Source organism: Lupinus angustifolius, chromosome LG06 (genome assembly GCF_001865875.1).
Source record: "Lupinus angustifolius cultivar Tanjil chromosome LG06, LupAngTanjil_v1.0, whole genome shotgun sequence".
Taxonomy (NCBI): domain Eukaryota; kingdom Viridiplantae; phylum Streptophyta; class Magnoliopsida; order Fabales; family Fabaceae; genus Lupinus; species Lupinus angustifolius.
Genome location: NC_032014.1, coordinates 13,457,079 through 13,481,774, shown reverse-complemented (window position 1 = coordinate 13,481,774; position 24,696 = coordinate 13,457,079). Strand labels below are relative to the sequence as shown.

General features: G+C 33.4%; 3 protein-coding genes and 1 long non-coding RNA gene across 6 annotated transcripts; 2 read left to right on the top strand and 2 right to left on the bottom strand.

The window, feature by feature from the left end:
* Window positions 281–10,648, bottom strand: LOC109349980 (probable serine/threonine-protein kinase At5g41260). Of its 3 annotated transcripts, none has more exons than XM_019591072.1 (11): window positions 10,555–10,648; window positions 9,793–9,889; window positions 9,481–9,701; window positions 8,620–8,755; window positions 8,210–8,343; window positions 7,337–7,442; window positions 6,083–6,168; window positions 5,604–5,792; window positions 5,207–5,359; window positions 2,163–2,276; window positions 281–904 (listed from the first exon to the last, which is right to left on the bottom strand). In XM_019591072.1, the coding sequence occupies exons 2-11, from the start codon at window positions 9,878–9,880 to the stop codon at window positions 659–661; spliced, it is 1,473 nt and encodes a 490-aa protein (XP_019446617.1). In that variant the 5' UTR covers window positions 9,881–9,889; window positions 10,555–10,648; the 3' UTR covers window positions 281–658. The 3 variants fall into 3 exon arrangements, with proteins under 3 accessions (XP_019446617.1, XP_019446616.1, XP_019446615.1); XM_019591071.1 differs by having other exon boundaries at window positions 9,793–9,887; window positions 10,526–10,619; XM_019591070.1 differs by lacking the exon at window positions 10,555–10,648 and having other exon boundaries at window positions 9,793–9,898.
* Window positions 4,069–22,261, top strand: LOC109349983. The gene is made up of 4 exons (XR_002108058.1): window positions 4,069–4,080; window positions 9,200–9,203; window positions 15,061–15,072; window positions 21,968–22,261. It is a non-coding gene; the product is annotated as an uncharacterized LOC109349983 (long non-coding RNA).
* LOC109349981 (AT-hook motif nuclear-localized protein 5-like) lies at window positions 17,382–21,080 on the top strand. Its single transcript, XM_019591073.1, has 5 exons — window positions 17,382–18,371; window positions 19,339–19,406; window positions 19,986–20,117; window positions 20,204–20,362; window positions 20,633–21,080. Exons 1-5 carry the CDS (start codon window positions 17,891–17,893, stop codon window positions 20,861–20,863), a joined length of 1,071 nt encoding a protein of 356 aa, XP_019446618.1. The 5' UTR covers window positions 17,382–17,890; the 3' UTR covers window positions 20,864–21,080.
* LOC109349982 (probable glutathione peroxidase 8) lies at window positions 22,017–24,195 on the bottom strand. Its single transcript, XM_019591074.1, has 6 exons — window positions 24,070–24,195; window positions 23,884–23,960; window positions 23,728–23,789; window positions 23,328–23,446; window positions 22,381–22,548; window positions 22,017–22,296 (listed from the first exon to the last, which is right to left on the bottom strand). Exons 1-6 carry the CDS (start codon window positions 24,121–24,123, stop codon window positions 22,264–22,266), a joined length of 513 nt encoding a protein of 170 aa, XP_019446619.1. The 5' UTR covers window positions 24,124–24,195; the 3' UTR covers window positions 22,017–22,263.

Sequence of the window (24,696 nt, the reverse complement as noted above, 5' to 3'; positions counted from 1 at the left end):
TGTTGGGACCATCATAAAAGAAACAGCTTTTGTAGTGCAGAGACAAAAAGATCATCGGACTATGTTTTCAGTAGATGAAGAAATGTCAAGGTGATTCTTACTTCCCAAATTTTCCTACATCTAGTAAGGTACATGAATTGCATTCTAAAATATATTATCTTCCTACATCTAAAATGTAGTCGGTACTAAGCAGGATAAAAAATGAAAGTTGCGTTAAGTTGTCAAAAGACAATGTAAAACCTTGCCGAATATCTAGAATTTATTAGTCACTAAATCAATATCAAAACATCATAAAAACATCCTATTTAATGTTGACAAGGTAACCATAAGAAGTTGTTCTGTACATTAAATTACAAACACAACAACAACATTTGCTATTTTTCAAACAAATACTGACATAGACTGACTTGTGATTCCTTTACAAACGTGAAGAAGAAGAAAAATATCTTTATACTAACAAGGAGACAAAACAGCAATAGGATCAGAACCCTGGTGCAAATAGATACAGTATAATTCTGTGCAAAAGAATGCTTCTGGGTCATGCACAAGTATAAACCACTCTGTCCCATGCAATGTAACCAAACATTGAGAAACCAGCATGTGTTCTATGTGAATTATCTTCAGGAACAAGAATGCCAGATTTTGATGAAGACCTCAACTACTTATCTGTTTTCATTTTAGTTTCTAGTGAAGTACCCTCTTTAAGTGCCATTCGGGCTTCACGATCCCTGCCGAGTGCTATAAGAGAGACAGCTTGTAAATAAGATGCTATGTGCCAAACAGGACATATTATTTGTGCCTGCAATGCATCAGTAAGTGCTTCTTCCGGCATGTTGTTAATGAGATATGATAGACTACGACGTGCATAAATTGTCGGTGAAACCATTGTTCCAACCTCGATGAACTGCATTACACAATGAAACCATAGCTGCACATCATAATTGATCTGATATCTGTGAAGTATATTTAGATATAACCTACTAATAAACAGATTCCATAGAATTATTTGTAACGAACCTAAATGATGACACAGGGGAAATGGTGCAATTAGTTGCCACCTGGACTGGGAGGGGTTCAGAAAAGGGGTTAAAAGGCAAAATAATAGGACAGAAATATGGGTGTGAAGAATTTGGAGAGTCTGGACTCTCATCCCGGCATCTTCTTTCTCACACTTCTTCGGCTTCTTCTGCCTGGCTCTACTCGTTATTGCCTTCATCTGTTTCTTGACTGCAACCTCTACTTTCTCTATTGCAATTTATGTTGTTTCATGAGTTTATTGTATTTCCTTGGACCGATTCTTAATACCATCTAAGTGCATAATAAGCTACTTGAGTTGTGATTTCCTTAATCTAGATCATCCTACACTGTTTCCTTGTATCTTTTATCTTACATTTCAATCTAGGCTACGAGGTTATAGAATAAGCTTCGAACAATTCCCAATATTTGCATTGGTCTCACTTTATCCATGTTGAATTTTTTTCCTATTAATAGTTTAAACATCACACAAATTCAAGTCCTGTTGTCATGCATAATTACTAGGAACACAGTTTGGGTGCGATACATGATTCGTCACTTTTTGTGTATGTTCGATAGAAGAGTGTTTGGGATGAAAGAGAACACGAGAGTTCACAGAGAGCGAGGCAAACTCCTTACATTTGAGAAAATGAGAGGAAAGAAAAGGGACGTGTGGATCCCATGTCTGAAAAGTTCTCCTGAAAATGGGGAGAGAACCAACTTTTGGCATGATGGCCATTTTACCCTTCACTTTAAAAAACAATTGTAGATTCAAATTTAATCTCAATGGTAGTTTTGTCAATTTAAAAAATATAATTTCTCTCTTCTCAATTTCCTATCCACCCAAACAGAGAGAACTAAACACTTTCTCCTCTTTTTCCCTTATTCTCTTGTACCAGACAATACATAAAATCCGCTCATCTTCTCACCCATTTCTTTCTCTCCTCTCCCTCCCCTTTTTCTTCTCTCCAACCAAAGCATAAGGTAAATTTGGTATGTGGTATCCAAAACCGTAAATTTGGTACATTGTACTCAAGGTTAAGAGAAAAACCCGAAAGATATGGTCACATGCACTAAGCAAAAGGAGGAGAGCAATGACTTTATATATTATTCAATATAACCAACTTGAGACAAAGAAACTCACTAACCTGTGTATATCTATGAATAGCAGTTTTAAAGTCCTTCTGCCGAAAAGCAGCATCCCCTTTCTTCTTCGAATTCAATGTATCCTGCATCTGATTTGTCCACATTTGGAATGAAAGCTGTTGAATAAGACATATACAAAAATTAATGGGCAACCCAATCTACATGGAAAAACGGGCCAATGACAATAGATATGAAAAACATCAAATATTCAAGATAACCAGCATCTATGTTGTAACCAGGTGCAGAAGCAGAAATTGTAGTTTAGATATTTTTATTGTAAGTGAAAAGGATTAGTAACTACAATGATGTGGCACTTGTCGAAACAACTAGATCAAATTTAAACTTGCTTAATGTTATCTCAATTCCCACTTAAATAATGAACCAAATGAGTCAATAGTACAGTTGAATTACAAACAAGGATTCCCAAGACCAAAAATGGAATAACAAAAGCAATGATGAAGTATGACAGGCTCAAACATAACCATTTCTTTACTCCATAATCCAGACACACTAAAAATACATGAAATAAAAGTGAAGCCAGTAAAATCTTTTGATAGAAAATAATTATTACTAAGGAGTAAGGAAGAAGACAAAAGTACAAAGAAAGAGGGGAAGAGAAGACAAAAGTACAAAGAGGCTAAAGACATTTTCACAAGAAAACAACAAAAAGGAGAATAAATAGAACCCATGAGATTGAATCTTATAACAAATCACGTCAATTTGTCACTGTTTGACAAAGAAACACCTCCAAAGAAACCATGAGCAAAACACCAAAGGGAAGCTATAAAAATAACCCAAATCCCCAAATGAAGTTTAGTAAAACAGGAGTCTTAAAAATTCAAGCACGTTTTTCCAGCAACAATCACCAAAGAACTACAAAGATTTCACAATGCCACAAGATATTAGCTTCTTTACTAGAGCCAAAAAGTCCAACAAGAGGAAATTGGTGCAAATCCACGGGTCAGACACAATACTCTCCAAATATCCCAAAAAGCTCATTCCAATGAAAATAGCTGCAGAACAATGCAAAAGTGTGAACTCCGGTTTCTAAAAATAAGAGGTATGCACTTCTATAGAGATGGCAATTTGCACTTGTGTTTGGTGAGAAAGTTCTCCTGAATATAATTTGGGAATAGGACTTATTTTAAAACTGTCTAGAATCCTAAATCCCAGATATTATTTTTTATAATTTTCCCATTTTACTGGATTTTTGGTTCTTGCTATGTTTCATGAATACTCTCCATGAGAATGTGGATTGCGGACAAATACTCTCCATTGCAGGGCTCGGGGACAACATGAGAGAAAAAGTGAGCGGCGGAGATGGAGAGAAGGGGAATACTCCTGTATTCTAGCTACTATGTGTAACAACCTATAAACTAAAACACCTGTATTCTAGCTAACAAGGCTGCATCTTGCCCATTCCTCCTCTTTAGACAACAATGCGTGATTCTAGTATATAGTTCCCTTTTCATCAAACTAAAAACAACTTCTGTACTCACAATCTTTTACACGAATATTCGCCTGTTCCTTTCCGCCAAGATATTGTACGGAGCTGCAGAAAATGCAGCTCTTATTGTGCCTTGCTGTACCTTTCTTCTTCGGAATGCATGCTCTAACAAACTTTACATTGTTAGTATTGCATCTGTTCAGCTTTTGTTATCAAAGGTGGCAATGCACCATTAACCTCTATATCAGATTTGGACATCATTCTTGCATGGTTACTTGGAGGAGGAAGTGGAAGGAGTGAATTCTCATTTATAGATTGTGTAAGTCCCTATATAGTCTTAAACAGTCTCCCAGGGCATGGTTTGGCAGACTTAACAAAGTCATAAATTAATATGACATTACTTGTAGTGAGACAAACCACTTGTATTTTATAAACATTCACCCACTAATGAATGCTTCTATCTTAGGATCTATGTGGATGCTATTGCCACTGAAGGTGATGATCATGAAGGCATCAAATGTTTAAGGCAAGACTTGTTTTGACACTTCAGAACTAAGAGGCTTGGGTTGGTTGAAATACTTCCTTTAAGTAGTCTAATTCGGACCCAAAAAGGTACTGAACATTGGTGGGAAAATTAAATTCTCTCACTCTGACTAAATATTTCCTTTGCGGTCAATGTTGAGAGTCAATTTCCTAACTCTACTTTGCACAGTCATTGGCATGCAATGGTTCAGATACTAAATTCTCTTAGAAAGGGGTTGACCTATGAAAATTCGGACCACTATATGGATGCAGATCAGGAAGGATCTCCTATCGACTTCCAAGTACAGTGTACTTATTAGCGCCAAGGTTCAGTTCCTGGTTTTTTCATTTACATAATCTAAGTATAGTTACTATAGAAACGATCTCATCTTTAACTTTATTATAGGTTCAGTAATCAGTACATGTCAAATGTTGATCACACACATATATGCATACTACGAGTTCTAACGGAATACCAGCACATGATATCCTAGCATTTACATGAGATATTTATACATCCATTGCTAGCACTTCTGGTCACGGGTTCTCCAGTCCTTTAGCATGGCATATTCTGGAAGTTTGGTTTCAAAAGAGAGAACAAGCATAAGATATACATCCCAATAGGTAACCTGCGCTTTACATGTCATAAAGAAAAAAAGAATATCCATATGCACTTCCAGTTTTCATTCAAAGTCAATTCCAAGCAAGGTTCAAAGAGAGGTTCAACCATGCTCCGGAATATTCTATATCAAGATTATTAATACATATGTTGTCCCCAGTGCAAGATCTATGGGTGAAGTTTATGGCCAAACCCTCAAATAGTACATCTCCGTGTGGTATCCCAACATAGGGAATCAGTAGCAAGCAATCTAAAGAATTTAACTGAGCAAAAATTTCAACACCATATGGAATGAAGAGAAAATATGCCAACAACTACTTTTGCACTCAATTTACAAAATTCAAATATATATGCAACTAAAAAATGCAAGGAAATGAAATGTTCACGATAGTGAGGGACGGGGGGAAGGGAATCTAAAATAAATCTAACACGTCATAATATACATATCAGAAACTAACCTCGGTCTCTGTCCCATCATCATCTTTATACCCAAGTTTCTCCACCACCTCATGTAAGACAGTAAGATCCATCCGTTGACAAGCTTCACCAAGCGAAGAAAGGGGAGCTGCAGCACTGACATCTGGTATATCCATCAGCACATGAGAAGGAACCTATTACAAAAATATTTCTTGGTCTCAGATCTAAGCACAGCCAAAGCAGATGACTTGTGAATGTAAACTGTTTATAATGACATTGGATAGAGCAACATCAGTAAATAAAAACTATGAATGGCTCTAGAATCCGAGAAAAACCAGTCTTCAAGAGTTAATTAATTGTTTAGTTCTAAGTATTAATTCCAGTGATCCTTGTGTACCAGAAAATAAAATATGTCAACCCACTTCTAGAACAGCTAACCTCTGAATCCTTCATCAGAGGTGTAAGAGCAGTGACCAATGACTTTGGATTAGGGCGCTCTCGCGGTTCAGACTGCAAACATCGTGAGGCCAGACGAAGTAATTCTGTCCCCTCATCATTTGTAAATTGTCCTTCTAAACAAGAGTCTGTTAGCATCGGAAGGTTCCTGTTCCTTATCAGTTCAAGAGCCTGCAAAAATTGTAGAAGTAAATCTTAGACGTATAACAAAATCAAAATCAGCACATAATGCTCAGTATCCCAAGCAAACAAAACCACCATATTCAACCATGAGAATCTCATGCTTGTTAATAAAACAAAAAGGAGGCAATTTAATATCTCAACAGGCGACTTCTCCGTGATTTTAGCTAGATAAAGAGGGAGGAGAAATTAATCCTCTTGAGAGTACACGCTTTCAGTATCATCTAACAAGGAACACTGAATTTGAATTGTATAACCTCTTATGAAGGAAAGAAACTTACATGGCTTGGAGGGATATGCTTTCCACTGAGAAGGTCAAGCAAAAGGGTCCCAAAGCTGTAAGTTACACTCTCTGGTGTAACTCTACCTTCATAACCAGATACACAGCCATCGTCATATATTCACAAGTAGGATATTCGATATAAACAAATATAACTATTGATACATCATACGTCATAGAACTTTATCCTTTTCAATTTGGGGGAAGGGGTCAGAATGATATTATCTAGTCCAATCAAATTAATTTTATAATAGCATAACAGGTTATGTTAAACTGTTTATGACAAGATAAAACAGGGCCATGACATTATTAGTTCCATAAAATATGAAATATCATCCATATAAAGATGAGCCTCAACAGAAATAAATCAACCATTGGATTAAAAACCTTAGAAAGAGAAACATGAAAGCACAAAATTGATCTAAGAACAAAACTTTACAAAAGACTAAGCACTATTATGGTCTAAGACTAAAAAGATTGACACCAAAGAATCTTATCCAGATAGTTTTTAACTTAGACAAAGTAAGAAAACATTAACGAGAATGATGATAGTCCAGAAGTAAAATTGTCGAACAGGTACTACGTAAAGACATTTTATCTCCAAGCGACCATATAATGCCACAAAAAGTATTAGTACTGATGACTTAAGCTGCTATCTTGTTTAGCTCCCAATGAGAAAATATTCAAGCACACTGTATTGTATAAAGACATTCTAGTTCCTTCACCATTTATTCTAGTTTTTTGGGGCATCAAAAGGAAGATACAGAATTCTGATAACATTCCAACTTCTACAACTTTGTATGCGAAAGTCAATAGATAAGTTATTGAGGAACACTTCAACCATATAAACTATTAAATTTTAAGCCAATTTGAACAAAAATGACAACTAAATCTCACTTCGCATCTCTAAGAAGACTCCATATGAAACCTTAAGCTATAAGCAAAAAAGAATAGCATGCCAGTTAGAAATAGATTCATGAGAAAGCAATAACCCAATCTCTATAGACATTTCATCAATTCATCCATTATACTACGTTATACTTTCCTCGGTGTCACATTTCAATATCCTATGTAAGTCAGCAAAAGCAACATGAAAAGGGAGGAAGAACATAATCAACTGTTCTGAGAGGGGGAAAAAGCTGATTATCATCTGCGAAAATTCTAAGCATGGTATTGAAGTTCGATCCCCAAGCAGTGACATGGAAGGTCAAATAATACAACTTTTAAAGAAAATTATATCTGGTTTGGGGGATACCTGTCCTTAGATACTCGGGTGGAGTAAATGCCAAATTTGTACTATAACTTTTCCCATCTCGACTGTTTTTCATCAAACCAAAGCATGAAAGTCTAGGATTGTATTCCTGAATAGACAATGAAAAATTGAGGATGGAAAAAAAATAACTGTTAACAGTTTACTGTGTACATTGCTAGTGAGTATAATAAGAAATTTGACATTGGGCTGCATTTCCTGTTATTAAACATAAGTTATTTTCACTTAGTTGGCATATAACATCTATAGTCAGGTATTTAAGATAAAAACTTGAGCAAACATTAAGTCATTCATTCAAGTTCAAGAAAGTAATTTATCGATATTAAATTAAAAAAGGGCGGCCCGATGCACGAGGCTATCAGAATAACCTTACCCTCGCAAGGAAGAGGTTTCCAGAATTTCAACCCACGACTTCCAGGTCATAAGGCAAGCAACCTTACCGTTGTACCGAGGCTCACCCTCTTTCACTAATAAATTATATCTATTAATTTTCATGCAATTTGTAGAGGCAGAGAGAAGCCAAGGTAAACCATAGGCGAAACAATTAGGAGATATTTAGAAATCAATCTTTTGCCAATGAACATGATTTATGGAAGAACATTATGGCGTCATTAGATCCATCTAGCTGACCCCACCTAGTGGACTAAGGCTTGGTTGTTGAAATTTTTATGCAACTTAATTGTATACCTGATTGTTTTATCAATTGCGATAAAATTTCCAGGATTATGCAGATTTGATTGAGTCCTAAATATCACTTCATAAAGACTATTATCATATGTTGCTGCATCTTTCAAGCACCACCCTACAACACCTTGACCTTGAATAATAACAATACACAAATAAAGGAAATGAACTTACATCATCAAATAGAACTCTGTAAGCATTTAGATCATGATATAGAGCACGTCCTTTGTTGGTACAGTACTCTAGAGCTTGGGCAAGGTGCAAAGCAACTCTCAGTCGCATTGCCCATTTCATGGGCTGAGTTTCCCCTGCATAATTGTGTAAGCAATCATTAAACGAAAAGTCATTGAACTGACGTCAAGCATAACTAAAGTTCATGTATTGAAAAAATACAAAGGAGTAGCAACAACAAAATTCTTCTATTTGAAACCATGTAAATGGGACTTTCCATAAAAGATTGCCTGATGACATCTCATTACTTTTGGTCACTGCTTGGACAAAAGTTGTTTTAGAATACAACCATGTCAATGCAAATGCAAATGCTCATGCAAAGAAACTAAGTTAGTTGCTAGTTATGTACTTACAATGGAACAAATGCTTTGCCAAAGTGTCATTGGGCATATATTCTGCAACAAGTAACCTCTCTTCACCTTCACAGCAACATCCAAGCAGATTTGCCAATCTTTGGTTCCTTAATTGACCAACAGACCTGGCCTCAGTCTGTAGGGGGGAAATAAAGTTCTTTGACGAGCTAATAATGAAAAGCACATTTTAGTAAAAGGACAGCCCAGTGCACGAGGCTCCCACCGAATGGGGTCTGGGGAGAGTAGATGTAGCCTTACACCACAAGCGGAGAGGCTATTTTCAGAATTTGAACATGTGGCCTCTTGGTCACTAAGCAAAAATTTTATTGTTGCACCGAGGCTCATCCTCTGAAAAGCACATCTCAGTGAGAGAAGAAAATAATATCCATAAAAGCACACGCCAAAATGGTGGGAAAAAAATTAATTGGCACTACACATATGGGGAAGAAATTTGACCCACTATGCCCAAGCTGTAGATCACACGAAAGTAGAAATGGTTATGTTTACTGTGAAGCATGGAAGATGATGCAGCTGACTGAATAGAAGAAGCAACAAATACTTCTTAAAACATCACATTAAGCTTAGTGAGAAAAATGCAATGCAGAAGCTAACAAAAAGCCTGTGACGAACACTAAGGATGGACAATTAAAAGAGCCCATGTACGACTAACGAACACCAATAATGAACAATTATAAGAGCCTATATACGACTAACGAATACCAGTAATGAACAATTTTAAGAGCCCGTGACTGGCAAGCACTAAAAAAAACAAACTTGCACGTTTATAACTTACATGTTTATAACAAACACAAATAATAACAAATTCACACTGAGTTGACAAACCAAATGAGATTTACTTACTAAAAATTGCAGGACATCTGGCCAGGCTGATCTGTTGAACCGTTTCACAGCAATTCGCATTTGGTTTTCAAGTTTCCCTTTATAGACCACATTTGGTGCCTTCTCTCCATGCTCGGAAACTATATTTTCCACTGCAAATCCAGATGTAGCATTCTTCAGCTGACCAAATGTGAATTCATGAAATGGTAGCAAATCACTGCCCTCATTGTTGTCTTCATTTTCTGAACAGAAAATATAAAGTTATAAACACGGAAACCAAAATCACTCTCAGAGCATCAACAACAAAAAAAGAGCCAAATGCTTATCACTTACCGTCATCTTGAACCTCAGGAACCGGACGATCTTGCTGCTTCTCTGTACTCCAGCAGCATGCAATGTACTTCGAAAAGTTACAACCCATTCTAACCTTATAAATCATACACAAATACTAGTTATTCCATATACATTCAACTCAACATGCTCCATTACTAACTGAGTTACAGCAAAACATTCATGGTAAGTGTTCAAGTTCCCACTTCCCAAATTAAGATTTTTTCAATACCCAAAAATCATTTCACACCAAGGAAACAAAACCACCCCACCAAGCTAGTTCTGTAGGGTGCTCATCAAGAAATCACAACTAACTGTAACTTCACTTGGAAGCTTGTTTAAGCTATATACAGAAACACCAAGAAGAGCTTAACTATGAAAAAAAACAAAACATATAATTATATAAACAACCCAAAATAGCAACTTTCAAAGCCAACAAAAAAGGAAAGAAGATAAGCACAGCAACAAAGACTATTTAGCATTTACACAGCTAACAAAATTAAACCTTTTTTTCCTTTCCAAGTGATGAATTTGTGTGAATGCAAAATGGGTCAATCCAACATCAACAATTGAAAATACCCAGTAATAAAATCAGCTCCAAAACATTAAAAAATGCATTTTTAGAATAACTTGAACAAAATCAAAGCAATGAAGTTAAAAGGGTAACTTTAGCTGAGTCAAAAGATCAAAATTAAGAGTGAAATTGAAGAACGGAAACAGAGCATTGAAGAAGCACCTCGACAAACGCAAGGATTCCTCTCCTCACAATAAAAAAAGAAGAGAAAGTGAAAGGACTATGGTTTCTTGTTTCTGATTTCTCTTCAAGGCCTTATATATTGCATTGATGGTATTATATATTATAGATATTTGAACATTAATAAAAGAAAGTATTAAAAGTCGTAAAAAAACGTCAACCTAGTCTTGATTCACACGGTCGTCGCCTTCTATGTCAAACCAAGTGAAAAATATGTAGGTACTTCAGTTTTTTATATTGTTACCCTATTATTAATTAATTATTTTTTATTATTATTAAATCTTAAGTAAAAAGTAATATAAATGAATGTAAGAAATATAAATCTTTATATTATCACTTTAAACTTGTTACATTCAACCAAAAATTTCATTCATTATTTATTTTGGAGATAGTTAGTACCTGTGTGAATCAGCTCCACTATCTATGGATTATTTTAGCTGGTTTTGATGAGTTAGTTAACTTAGTTGGATGAACATAATTTAAGTTTAATTTTTTGTTGGGCTATTTAAATGAGTTAAATTTAAGCTTTGTAGCTTAATAACTAATATAACTACCTAAAGAAGTGATTGTATATCTTTTGATCCAATGTTAAGAGAAATTATCATTTGTTATGGTATATCATTTTTGTTAGGGAAAGTTGATAAAAAACCACAAACTTTATATCATTCAATTATATTTTTTATAATTACTCATTTGGCTTTTACTTTCCATGAAATTGATCATTGTATAAAAATAATATTAAATTACTAATATTGAAAAAATTTCTTACTCATACATTTTATTCTAATATCCTCTATTTCATTATTACTTTTCATTTAAAGTTTTTTATATCATCATTAGGGTATTATCCACTTTAACTTTAGATTAATTCATTATATTATTCTTAGTCAATTTGTATTTTAAGGACTTGTTATTAATGTTGGTTAATATGTATTATTATTTTGTAAGTTGATATCAACGGTTTTCACATTAACATATTAGTAATTTAATATTAATAACTAATTTCACCAATATATAAAATTTAAAAGTGAAAATTGGTACAAAAAAATAGTTTATAATGTTCATTTTTTTATTATATAAGCAATGAGATAACTTTCCCTCACTCCTTGTAATTTATTATGGTCTTAAGAAAGAGAGAATAATGTATATTATTATACTAAAAGATAATAAAAAATAATTTATCTTTTATAGCGACTAAAACTATGACATATATAACATTTTGTTTATGACAAATGTTATAATTTCAGTAAGCAGAAAAGATAAGTTGCTGTCATAATTAAATAAAACTATTTTCTTCATATACAATATACTTTATTCTCTTTACCAAATTAATTATGGTAGTACATAAGTTGCCGTCATAATTGATTATCAGAAATCATGTTGATTATGACATGCATAAACAACATAATGGTAGAAAATCCAACTAAAAAACAAAACAACTTTTGATCCTTGTCCCGTTGACAATTAACTGCATACATGACATAACAATTTCATAATCGTTGCAATAATGTAATATCTATTATTATTAATATAAAGATTTATATATAGTTAAATATTATTTATCATTTATTTATATATATTTTTGAAGAGTTAATAAAAATGAAACCTGAATAGTAAATGATATAATGCAATATATAAAACTTATACACTATAAATATATGTGATTGTTAAATTTGATAAGAACAAAATAAATTTAGCATCCAATCAAATTACATCTCAATTAGCATGAGAATAGATTCTTGGGAAATTTATTTACACATAACCTCATTCATCCAACAGTGAAATAAAACAGAGTAGAAAGAAATTTCTTATCTTGAAACAAGAGAAGAAAGTAATTTATAAGAATAAAAAAGTTCTGAAACTACCAAGTTACCCCCATAATTTTATACTATACATACATGTCTAAGATACATGAGATGATCTGGAGTTCTGGACTTCTAGTAATTAAATACTAATGTAAGCTTCCTTTTATGGAATATTCTCGTTTGACATTTTTAAGAGTGTAATATGAATATATTATTTGTGTAAAATTTATATACAATCAATATATTATTCATTATTTATCTCTGTTTTTTTTTTGAAAAGTCAATGATGATCATATTAAACATAGATGATATAGTGACAATTTATAAAACTCATACACTATCAATGTGTACATTATTTTCTCCATTTTAAACTATTTTAAAAGTGAATTAATATTTTATTTTCAAAAAGTTTAAGTAAATATTAATTTATTTACGCATTTCAAAACCAAGTATTTTTTAATTAAAATTTATTAAATAAAGTTAGTATATAATTATTTACCAGGGTATTGTTGTATATATAAAAAAGAGTAAATTACACTAATACCCCTGAATTTTAGTGAAACTACATAAACCACCATCACTTTTCTACACCTACACAAACATTCTAATTTTTATATTTTTATACTTTCATTACACTAACCACCCTTGCATAGAAATGAGTGTAATCTTTTAAACAAAAAATGTGATAAATGCAATTAAGTTAAACAAAACATGCTTTATTATGGAGACAAGTCCAAATAATATACAAATCAATGTATCTTTATTATTTTTTGTTACAAAATGCATCAACAATTTTAAAAAGATATTGTTTAAATCGCTCTTATACTATATCGTAACTAACCAAAATAATAAAGAGGAATTGACTAATATATTATTTAGACATGTCTCCACAATATATCATGTTTTGTTTAATTAAATTGCATTTATCATATTTTTTGTTTAAAAGATTATACTTATTTTCACGTGCAGGGGTGATCAGCTATGAAGCACGGATTCGTCAAACACTCTCACGTGTCGGTGTCCGACACGTATCCGACACGGATACACTCGGATTCGCGAAAAATATGTATCCATAGAGTATCCAAAAATTAAAAAAATAAAATTAAATAAATAAATATTAAGACACATATTCGATTCGTTTTCAATAAAGTATAGGATATATAGATTCGTTTCTAATAAAACAAGATAAGATAGATTCGTTTCCAATAAAACATGATAAGATAGACTCGTTTCCAATAAAACATGATAACATAGATTTGTTTTCATTAAAATAGGATAAAATATATTTATTATGGTGAGCAATGATTTTAGGATAGATTCGTTTTCATTAAAATATAATAAGATAGATTTGTTATGGAGGACAGTGATTTTAAATTTCCATATTTTTTAATTTGGATATTTTGATTTACACTTATAATTTTATCATATTTGATGTGTTTTTATTATTTTATACGCGTATCCCTGAACGTAGCGTATACTATATTTTGGAAAAAATATGTGTCGACGTATCGGATACGTATCGTACCCGACACACGTATCGATTATTTGTATAATTTTACTAAAACTCGGGGAGTGTCCACTCTAAAAAACTTACACCTTTTTTTCTTCTCTTTCTCTTTGTTTCTCTTCTACCAAACAACTATAAAACTTAACTTTATTTCTTGTCTTCTTCTTTCTACTCAATCTTTGTTTTCATCTTCCCTCTTGTCATATTCATCTCCAAACCAAACACATTATAAAGGTCCATGATTATGATAGCTTTCCCTACCTTTGTTTTTTTACATGTTTTTTTTAGGATGAAAGAAGAACACTAGCACCACAAAATTTAATTTTCCAGCAAAATATTTATAGACCTTTATTAGTAATTTATGGGCTATCTTAAAGGTTTTGAGAATCACAAGATTAACAAAAACGATCAAGTCTTAACATGACTTCTGAGTATGCTTTATGAAATGAGTTTTAGAAATCATGTTAACCCAAACACGACTTTTAAATCAAGTAAGAAACTATTAATTGGACATTGAAAAAATAAAAAAATTAAGTAAACAACGGAAACAGAGAGAAAAGTGAGTCTAAAAAAACACTAAGGAGAAATTTTTTACTACCAAGTATGTCAGGTGTGTAATAGTTCGCAACTATCACAAACTTCAGATGTTAGTATTACGTAGTGCCTAAAGTGATGATACGTTAATGGTGTATGACATAGAATTGAAAATGGGAAAATTTATATGGGTAGTGTAGTTTGATTATACTATTCTACGTTTGATGTATGTTTTCAAATATTTATGTGATTGAGGTATTTTTTAGTGGACCTCGTGGATGCCATCCACGATTTTACCAAACTCGTAGACCCTATCAACGATTTCCTTACACTATGTCAGGTCCCTGTAAGTCGTGGATCAGGAACACGAGTTTCATGGCAATCTCGTGGACCTCGTAAACGAGTTCCATGCAATCTCATAGATAGCGTACACGAGATCTAAGTCGTGTCTTGAATTCACGACATTCAAACAATATTTATACCCCATCCATCCCGGCTATAAATCACATTGAAGGAAAAAAACCTATGAAAACAACATTTCTAATTATATTTTATTTTAAATTGTATTGACATATTCTAACATTTTAATTTTTTCTATTTTTTTCAGTACAATTTTATCAAAATAATTCGGGATAGGTGTGCTCTTACAAATGTTTCCAAATTCGTTGCAGTCATTGAATGACGTTTATCAAAACTGCAATGAGATGATGGAAATGTTTGCTCGACTACTTCCAACCGCCTTCGCGTCAAGTACTTCTCAAGCTCTTCCTTCACAACAATTTCAAATGCATCAACAACATTATGAGAGTCAAACTCAGACGGATACTTATCCGCAGACATACATTCAAACTCCTCCTCCTCAGCAACAACAATAACAACCCTTTGTGTTTGACGGTTACAGAGCAATGAATGACTACTGCATCTTCTTCGCAATTTCAAGGAATGTCATCAATGTTTGACACAACTTCAGATACTCCATTCTCAACATTCAACTCTCAACAATATTATCAACCGACAATGCCTTCACAACCAAATGAAGACGATGATGAAGACGGAGATGAGGAGCAGACGGAGATGAGGAGCAACCACAACTAGTTAGAGGTGGAAGACAACATCAATCGCAACAACAACAACTAAGAGTCCAACCACCTCGAAGGAGAAAGATACCTGGATGTGGAACATCATCTCATAGACGCCATTAAATTTCTATTCTTGTTTTGTTTTATGTAAAGTAACGATTTTCAAATTCCTACTACAATTATGAAATTTTCTTGTTCTGTTTTCTATGAAATTTTCTTATTATTTCAATTTATGCAATTAAAATATATGTTAATAGTTTTAACAAAAATTATCCAAATTCCATAAAAATATAACTTTACTAAAATTATCATATTCAATTAAATTATTTTTATAAACTAAAAATCATAAAATATTAAAAACAAATTTAAATTTTGTGTAAAGGAAATCAATGAACATACCCCATCCAATCTCGTGTACTCGGTACACGACTATGGAAGTCGTATATCCCATACACAATTTCACTAAGGAGAGAGAAAGCATGCATGATAGGGATGACAAAAAAACCCGACCCTTGGGTACCCGTGGAAATACCCGCAATAATAGCTTATAGGCGGGAGCGAGTTTTGTGATACCCGCTCACGGGTATCCGTAAATTTATATATTTAGTTTTAGTTAAATTTTTATATATATTTATTATTATTTTAAAATTATATATTATATACTTTATTATTATTTCATAATAAATTACACATATTTGACTATGATAATAAACTTATCATACAAATATCATATTATTCATGTAACAATTATTTTTACATATTGATTATTACAAATTATACAAAATATAATTAAAATTAAAACCCATTGGGTACCGCAAATACACACTACCCGTACGGGTACCTGCAAATATTGCGGGTTTGGGCACGGGAAAGCACTACCCGTGCTCATTGCCATCCATCCCTATGCATGGAAATCGTGGATGTGGTCCACAAGTTTCCTGGGAAATCGTGGATGAGGTCCACGAGTTTGGTGAAATCGTGGATGTCATCTACGAGATCCAAAAAATGCATCATTCTCGTAATTACTTGAAAAGTTACCCCAAACGTGGGATAGTGTAGTCAAACTACACTACCCACGTAAATTTCCCATTGAAAATGTTGATTAATGATTAAAATCTATATATTGTGAGTGTAAAGATTTATACATGTGTACTACATCATCACATTTCATTTGAATTACTTTTTTTTTGAAAAGTAAATAACAATTAAATACCAATGATAGAAGATGATGTAGTGTGAGTGTATAAAACTCGTACATTGTCAGTATCAATGTATACATATTTTTTCTCTTACTATAAAACTACACATTATTTATTTATATACACATGTAAAAATATGTTAAAATCAAAATGGTTTAGAAAAAATATATACACTAACCATGTAAGAATTTTTATATTATCACCATATTATTTATCATTCATTTTATTCAATAATTAAATAGGATATTGGTGACAAGATAAATATTATTATTTGTAACTTATAACTTAATTATTATAATGATAAATGACTAATTCCAACTACTATTTTTCATTTTGACTACATATCCGATATAATGATATTTCATTCAGTAATAATTTTATGGTTAAACCAATACATGTACATTATGATATTTATAACTACTAAGGATTCTATCAAATATTTGAAAGAGCAGTACTATAAAAAATATTAAAATATTATGACAACCTTATCCCTGTATTTATATTAAATAATATTTTATGCTGAAAAACAAGAATAAAATAAAAACAATAACTCACCTCTTATTTCTTTGATAATTGTCAAAAACCATTAATTTCTTTGACCAGTCCTTCAATTCATTTCTTTGACTCATACTTCAATTCATTTCATTGACTCATACTTCAATTCATTTCACTAAAACCCACTTTAATTCAAAAGCCATTCCCTTTTTTATTTCTTTCCCCTTCCCAAGTTCCAACTCTCACTGTCTTTTCTCCCTTTCTCTTGCATTCTTCTCTCAAAACCCTACATTTCAAATCTGGGGTTTTATTTTCTCTCTCTGTTCAGACATGATTCTGTGAAAAACAACCTTGCCAGCTTGATTTATCTGTCTTACATTAAAGTTTGAGATTTTCCTACATTTGTTTCCTTTTTCACATTAACACCTGTCATGAGTTTTCAATACTTGCACTGTTTTCAGCTCTACCATTATTTCCTTTCTTCTATTATTTGATATTTCTTGTTGGGTCATTAGATTTGTGTTAAAAATTCAATCTTTCCATCATTGTTAGCGCTTTTAGCTTTGCCCCATTATTTGTAAACCTGGCAAAACCCGTTTTTGGTATCTTTAACGATTTGGGTACAACTCTAAGAAGTGAAAACTTTGGTGGGGTTGAGTAGAATCTTAGCGTAGTTACATAGGTAGCATAAAGTTTGTTTATTTATTACAAAATCTCACATTAAATGCATGGATGGGAGAGAAGCTATGGCATTCTCTGGTGGGTCAGGTTCATATTACATACATAGAGGAGGGGTTGCAGGGTCTGGTGGGGGGTTTCCGGCGGCCGCACCCCCTCCTGGTTTTAGACCTTTGTCAAACACTGGCATTCAAACTCAGTCAATTGCAATGACTGGTGTTCGTTCTTCTGCTTCTACATTTTCAACTGTAGAGCCTCAAACCCGTCCTGTTTTTAGTCATGATAGCGTTAGCATCGGTGGTGGCGTGTCTTCTGGTGGGGTACCTCCCCCTCCTCCTTCTTCAGGTGATCCTGTGAAGAAGAAAAGAGGGAGACCCCGGAAATATGCTCCTACTGATGGAGCTGTTTCTTTGAAACTTTCTCCAATTTCTGGTGACGCTAATTGTACACCTGGTTCAATCACACCTTCGGAGAAAAAAGGTAGAGGGCGCCCACCTGGATCTGGAAGGAAGCAACAGCTAGCATCTCTAGGTATATTCATGTCGGTGTTATCAATTCTTGTTGATTGTGTTTGTATTATGTTTGATAGTTTCTAGATGTAATTTATATGGATAAATTTTCTCTTTAGGATTTGTGTTTTGTTTCAATTTGGAGGTAGATGGCATTTTATTTTCTTGTTAGTGAAATTGGTTTAAGACTCTAAATTAGTCTGGTGATGAAGTGAGCAAGTAAGGAATTTGTTAATGTATATAGAGATCCCAATCCACTAAATAGCCTAAGGGTAGATACACCCTTACTTGCTCACTGTAGATACAAACTACTTTAGATAAGCCTTTTCAGTGAAACTGTTGAATTTCCAAGTTTCCATTTTATTATCGTTGTATTCTCCTGAAGAATAGGGGTTCATTGCTGTCTTTTCATATTGCTGAACTCTATTTTAAAATCCATTATCATGCAGAGGCAGTGTTGCTGTTATTCTTCCATTTCTAGATGCTTTATAGTTTATACTAGTAACTTCTGTTTATTCTTTTTCTGTCTATCTATTCCATTTTCCTCTGTTATTTGCTATCATTTAGTTTTATGTTGTTGGTTAGCCCTTGCTGTGTTATTGATATGTTTTGGTTTCTTCTGACATGGTTACTGGTTACTTGTTAGTAATAAATTCTGCTTCCAAAATCTCTAAAGTTAAAGAAAAACTAATAGTGGTAAAGAAATTTTCTGGACATGTGTAGGATTGATTAAAGTGAGGCAATTATATACAAACATGTCACCATCATCGTGATTTTTGATGTTCAGCTTCTTTACTAACTTCAATACTTATCACTCGGTAGTCCGGGCTTATATTTATGGATTTAAAATCCTTGAAAAATTACACACTTGATTTTTCACTTTTCTGTTTCCTTTCACATGCTACTGTTTGCTCATGTTAGTAACAAGCAATATCATGTTTATTTGTCTATGGTGTGGCCTTTTAACATTTTTGCTGATTGCTTCCTAGGTGAATGGATGAACAGTTCAGCAGGGCAGGCTTTTTCACCTCATGTTATCTCCATTGGAGTTGGGGAGGTAGTTATATTCCTCCAGTTCATTATAATATAGGTTTTCTATTTTTATTTCTTTATTTAGTTCTTTGTTCCTTTTCTTAATCTTGAATACAAAGATGTTGAGGGCCTGTATACTTCAAAATGGAAAAAAATCAAGTAGCAACACAAGAAAAAAATATATTTTCCTGACCCTATACCGATACTAGTATCACCCTATACCGGTACTAGTATTGGTTACAATACACTTATTCTTGAAATATATAGGATACAATATGTTTTGGATATATATATATATGTTTACGTATGAGATACGATACGTTAGGGATACGATGAAGTATCAGTGCTTCATAGGATCGAAGCATCTAATTTCAATTTCAGTTTTAAATAAATAGCTTAGTTACTTCATTCGCTGGTTTCTCTGTAGTTTTTTTTGGAGGATTTCTTATCTTTCTGTCTTGTAAATGCTCTCCCTTCTTGATGGATCTTTTTTCTACACAAAAATTAATTTATTCATCATGGAAACCTTCAAGATTCATCTTTATTGATGTACAAAGTACAATATTCCATAAGTTTCTTGAATTATATGTTTTTATTGTTTCAGGACATTGTAGCAAAGTTATTGTTGTTATCACAGCAGAGACCAAGGGCACTGTGCATCTTATCGGGCACTGGGACAGTTTCTTCCGTTACTCTGCGGCAGCCTGCTTCTACCAATGCCAGCGTAACTTTTGAGGTAAAACCCCTAATCGGTGATGCTTGATGTGCCTAAGGTTGGTTCTTATGTTGTATTAAGAAACTTTATTTTTTCCGCTTTCGCAGGGCCGATTCCAAATATTATGCTTGTCAGGTTCCTACATGGTTGCTGAAGATGGTGCACCGTCCAATAGAAAAGGTGGCATAAGTGCCTCCCTTTCTAGCCCTGATGGTCATGTTATTGGTGGCAGTGTTTCTGTGCTTATTGCTGGGAGCCCAGTGCAGGTATGTTCTTGATTGCCATAACTTGCTCTTATTTTTGTTCACGTATTCATGCTGTTAATTCTGAAACTTTTGGTTAAATCAACTACAAAGTGAGGAGAGAGACGCTAACTAGGTTGCTTAGGCATGCTTATACTTCTATGGTTTCCATGTTCAGCATGCAGGTGGTTAGATTCTTATGTATCCTATGGTGCTTCACATTTAAACTAAAATAACATTAATAACCAAAAAACACAAAAATAGATGCATGGGTTAAGCTTTTTCTTGCTGCAGGTGGTAGTGTGCAGTTTCCTATATGGTGGTAAGAGGACTAAGCAAGAGACTACTACCAAAGAAGACGGTAGTTCTGAGCCTCAAGGTAGTGACAAGTTATCTTCTCCAGCCAGTGCTCCTCCACCTAGTCAAAACTACATCTCTTCTGCAACAGGCATGTTGCCTGGATCGCGAGCAGAAGATGTGAAAAGTGAACAACTGCATACTGGCATTGATTTAACGCGTGGGTGAAAATTATTTATTCCGGAAGAGAACATTTCAGTTTTGTATGTATCTGTTGTTGTAAATTAACTATGTGAGCAATGTGACTCTGCTTGTTAATTCTTATTGGTATGGGACAAGCATGTACTAACATGCTGTGAAACAAATGCATTATTCATGGTTACAATTCTTGACTTTTACAAAAATGTTTGGTGAGATCAAGGCAAATACACTTCAGTGGTAAGCATGTTGTCTTGAGTGAAGTTCAATGAGTTCTGGGATCCCACTTTCAGGAGCAGACACTATTTAACATTGAAACATGGCTCTCTAATAGAGGGGTGTGTAAGGTTGGAAATGAGTCGAACCGAGTCGAACTAGAATTCAACTCGATAAGGATTTACATAGTTCGAAACTCGACTCGAGTTCGATACGAGTTATTTTATAACTCGAGTTCGACTCGACTAAAACTCTTGAATTGGTTCATTTGTACAACTCAAATAATAAATTCATTTTAAAAAATACTACAAAGGGTTATATATATAACATTGTTTATATATAATAATAATAATAAACATAAAAAATAGTTTAGTCTCATGTTAAATTACATTAGTTACACTCAATTTTAACCATTCATTTTCTTAAATTCAACGAATCAAATGTGTGAAACTTAAAAGATAATTAAGATTTTTCTTTTTCTCTCTTCTTATTTCACTCACCCTTATGATCTGTTGTATTTAAGAAAATGAATGACTGAGATTGAATGTAACTAGTGTAACTTAATTTGGGTGTAAACAAACCCTTCTTCATATATATATATATATTGATCTCAAGTTCACAATCATTTATTTGACGAACGTAATTTTCAGTTCAAATTCGACTCATTTGGTTCATGAACTAAGTTTATCAAACTAAATAACCAGTTAAGTTTCAAATGAATATTAAGTTAATTCGGTTAATTGTCAACCCTAGGTGTGAGGAGGATCCTATTTTAGCTACCTAGTTTGACCTGATCATAATTGAACTCGCATATACTCACCTTTCATTGGGTCCAGGACTAAATTTAGGTTCAAACATTGACCCTAAACAAGATTTAGGGTTGGGTATAAATTTATATTTTTAATCGTGTGAGATGAGTCAACTTTGAGTCTTTGAGTTATTTACATCTTGACCAATTACTCTCAGATATTCAAGATAGCAAGTCATTTGCAAATTACATTACTAAAAGTTCTGTAGCAAGTTTGTAATAGAGGCACACCGGCACTCAGATCCTAATAAAACCAGACAATATCATAAAGACAAGCAAGGTCTTGTTGAGTTTGTCAACACCAAATTGCACAATAATACAAGTTCAGAGGGAACAATATAAAGTCAAGAAGAGATGCTTGAACATTTATGACATACACTCTCTTAAGCTGCTATATCCCTTGCCATCACACAATACCTAGTAACTTTCGGATGTCTTGCTGCAATATCATTAAAAAAGATGTCAGCAAAGTTACAAAGGAAATATGAATCTCAACAACAATATAGAGAAATACTGCCTTTACCTCAGCACTGAGAGGAGAAGTTGTCGGATAATAGCGATCCACCACTTGTCCGTCCCTGTCAACCAGAAACTTCGCGAAGTTCCACTGGATATCATCCTTAAAAATTCCCCATTTAGCTGTCTTTAAGAATTTATACAAAGGAATAGAATTCTCCCCATTCACTTCAATCTAGCACAATGACAAAGGAGGTGTGAATATATGAACCAGTACATGTCGCAGTTCTTCCAAAGATGTTAGCAGAAGTTAATACAAAATAGCAGTAATCTTATAATCATTGTTCAATTAATTGCAACTAGTCAAGCAACATTTTAGGTTCTTAATTCTAGAGTTCAGATGAAAACAATGTAATGTGGGAAGAATTTTTTCACTTCCTGCAAAGCCACTTTTTCTGGTGCTAGTGGATGGTAAATGGTGGTAGAAGTAAAGCGTGCGAGCAAAAATAGAGTATGAGGAAATTTCAAGAGTGTGGTCTCTGAGCTTATATTGGAGATTTTTTAGCATACTATCTAGACTCTGTAGTAGTACAACTTTAGTAGGAGGTCACACTGAGAAAGATTATTTTGCACCTCTAGTATTATGTAGTATTGTAGCTATTCTTGATATTGTCTTGTGGTTTTTCTTCAATGTTGAAGAGAATTTTCCTCCATAAATATGGTGTGCAGTTAATAATCTTGCTGGTGTAAATAGTACTAACTCGTGTGCTTTATATTATAATTATGCTTTTTATAATGCCACTACGACAAATACATAACCTATACCCAGGGTAATGGCAAGCATTAAACAGAAGGCAGAGACACAAAATCTCTAGTATTCTTTCTTCAGCCTAAGTACTCATAAAGTAGGAAGCTGGAAGTCGGAAGAGAACAGCTGAATACAAGTTTGGCATATTATAGTGCCCGGGGTAGTGAGTAATAAAATAAGCTTTCAAAGCTTAAATGTGAAGCTACCTTATCAAAGATGGGGAATTCTGATTTGAAGCGAGTGCAGACGAAGTCCACAATTTGATCATTGCTGCCGGGTTCTTCCTCGCCAAATTGATTACATGGAAAAGCTAGAATCTCTAAGCCTGAATAAGCTATCCAACTCAGTCATTTGCACTAATTAAGCACAGATAATTAAGAACACTAAAAGCTACAACATTTAGGATATATTTGGATAAACAATTCAGCAGAGTGCCTATTCAATAACTTTTTTTTTTTAAATAGAAGTTATTTTCATAAGCTAATGTCACAAACTTAATAAAATAACCTAAACATGAAGTTATTGTTCGTAAAGGACCAAATAAGTGTGCATAGTTATCATTGATTCAAATAAGGACCAAATAAATGTAAATGAAAAATTGGAAACCTTTGTCTTTATACTTGTTATATAATTGATTCAACTCTGCATAGTTTGAGTTGGTCAAGCCACTGCCTCAATCCAAAACAACAAAAAAACAACAATCACAAATAATTTCACATTAATGATAATTTGAATTAGATATAAAATGGACACTCATAATACCATTTGGAAGCAACATTAATAATCAAGAGAACTTTGCCCTTATAAGTGGCAAGATCAACATCATTACCATTAGAATCCTGCAAGTGAAGGCAAAAGAAGAGTGGAAAATTGATGGAAATAAAGTCAAAGGAGAGAGAGAGAGAGAGGAAAAAGGGTAAGTGAGATGAAAGAGAAAGAAGAAGGAACCTTGACAGTAAAATCGTACACAGAGGTTGGATCCTTGGTTGATTCGGTGGTCATGATGTGCTAGCAAAAACAATGAAGAGAAGAGAAGAGAGAAGTTTCAGTTGGGTCAGAAGAAACTGAGTTTAGAGCACAACAATCAAGAGTAGGAATGCTTTTCTATCTCAAAAACAAAAATGTTAAAGGAAAATGATATATTTTTTCCATCGTACCATTACTTTTGTGGAAATCGAATAGTTTATACAAATGCACAATATCATCCGCCCTTTGAAAAGTTAATAATAATCAAATATCAATGATGAATAATATAATAATAATGTATAAATCTTGTACAACTGTCAGTATATATATCTTTTTTCTCTTTATTATAACTAGCGTGTTGACAGGCAGTATCGTGTCTGTCAACCCGCTTTCTTATTGTTTGTAATGTGTATTCTACATATTAAGTTGTATTATATATTGTAATTTGCAGTTGAATATATATTTGTTTGAGGTAATTGTTCAATCTTCATTAAAGAAATGATGCATATACAATTGTGTTCATCAAGAATAGAGTCTTGATATCTTCACTTAATTTTATTTTCTAGCGTATTAACAGACACTATCGGGTCTGTCAACCCAATTTCCTAT

Excerpts from the sequence above, each read along its gene's own strand:
- LOC109349982 (XM_019591074.1), bottom strand. The coding sequence starts at position 24,123 with ATGACCACCGAATCAACCAAGGATCCAACCTCTGTGTACGATTTTACT. Across the intron at positions 23,961-24,069 it reads TGTACGATTTTACTGTCAAG|GATTCTAATGGTAATGATGT; the intron begins GTTCCTTCTTCT and ends CTTCACTTGCAG. Across the intron at positions 22,549-23,327 it reads AATTCCCCATCTTTGATAAG|ATTGAAGTGAATGGGGAGAA; the intron begins GTAGCTTCACAT and ends TCATTGTGCTAG.
- LOC109349980 (XM_019591070.1), bottom strand. The coding sequence starts at position 9,898 with ATGATTTATAAGGTTAGAATGGGTTGTAACTTTTCGAAGTACATTGCA. Across the intron at positions 7,443-8,209 it reads ACAGAGTTCTATTTGATGAT|GAATACAATCCTAGACTTTC; the intron begins GTAAGTTCATTT and ends TTGTCTATTCAG. Across the intron at positions 2,277-5,206 it reads ATGATGGGACAGAGACCGAG|CTTTCATTCCAAATGTGGAC; the intron begins GTTAGTTTCTGA and ends CTTATTCAACAG.
- LOC109349981 (XM_019591073.1), top strand. The coding sequence starts at position 17,891 with ATGGATGGGAGAGAAGCTATGGCATTCTCTGGTGGGTCAGGTTCATAT. Across the intron at positions 19,407-19,985 it reads TCTCCATTGGAGTTGGGGAG|GACATTGTAGCAAAGTTATT; the intron begins GTAGTTATATTC and ends TTATTGTTTCAG. Across the intron at positions 20,118-20,203 it reads ATGCCAGCGTAACTTTTGAG|GGCCGATTCCAAATATTATG; the intron begins GTAAAACCCCTA and ends CCGCTTTCGCAG.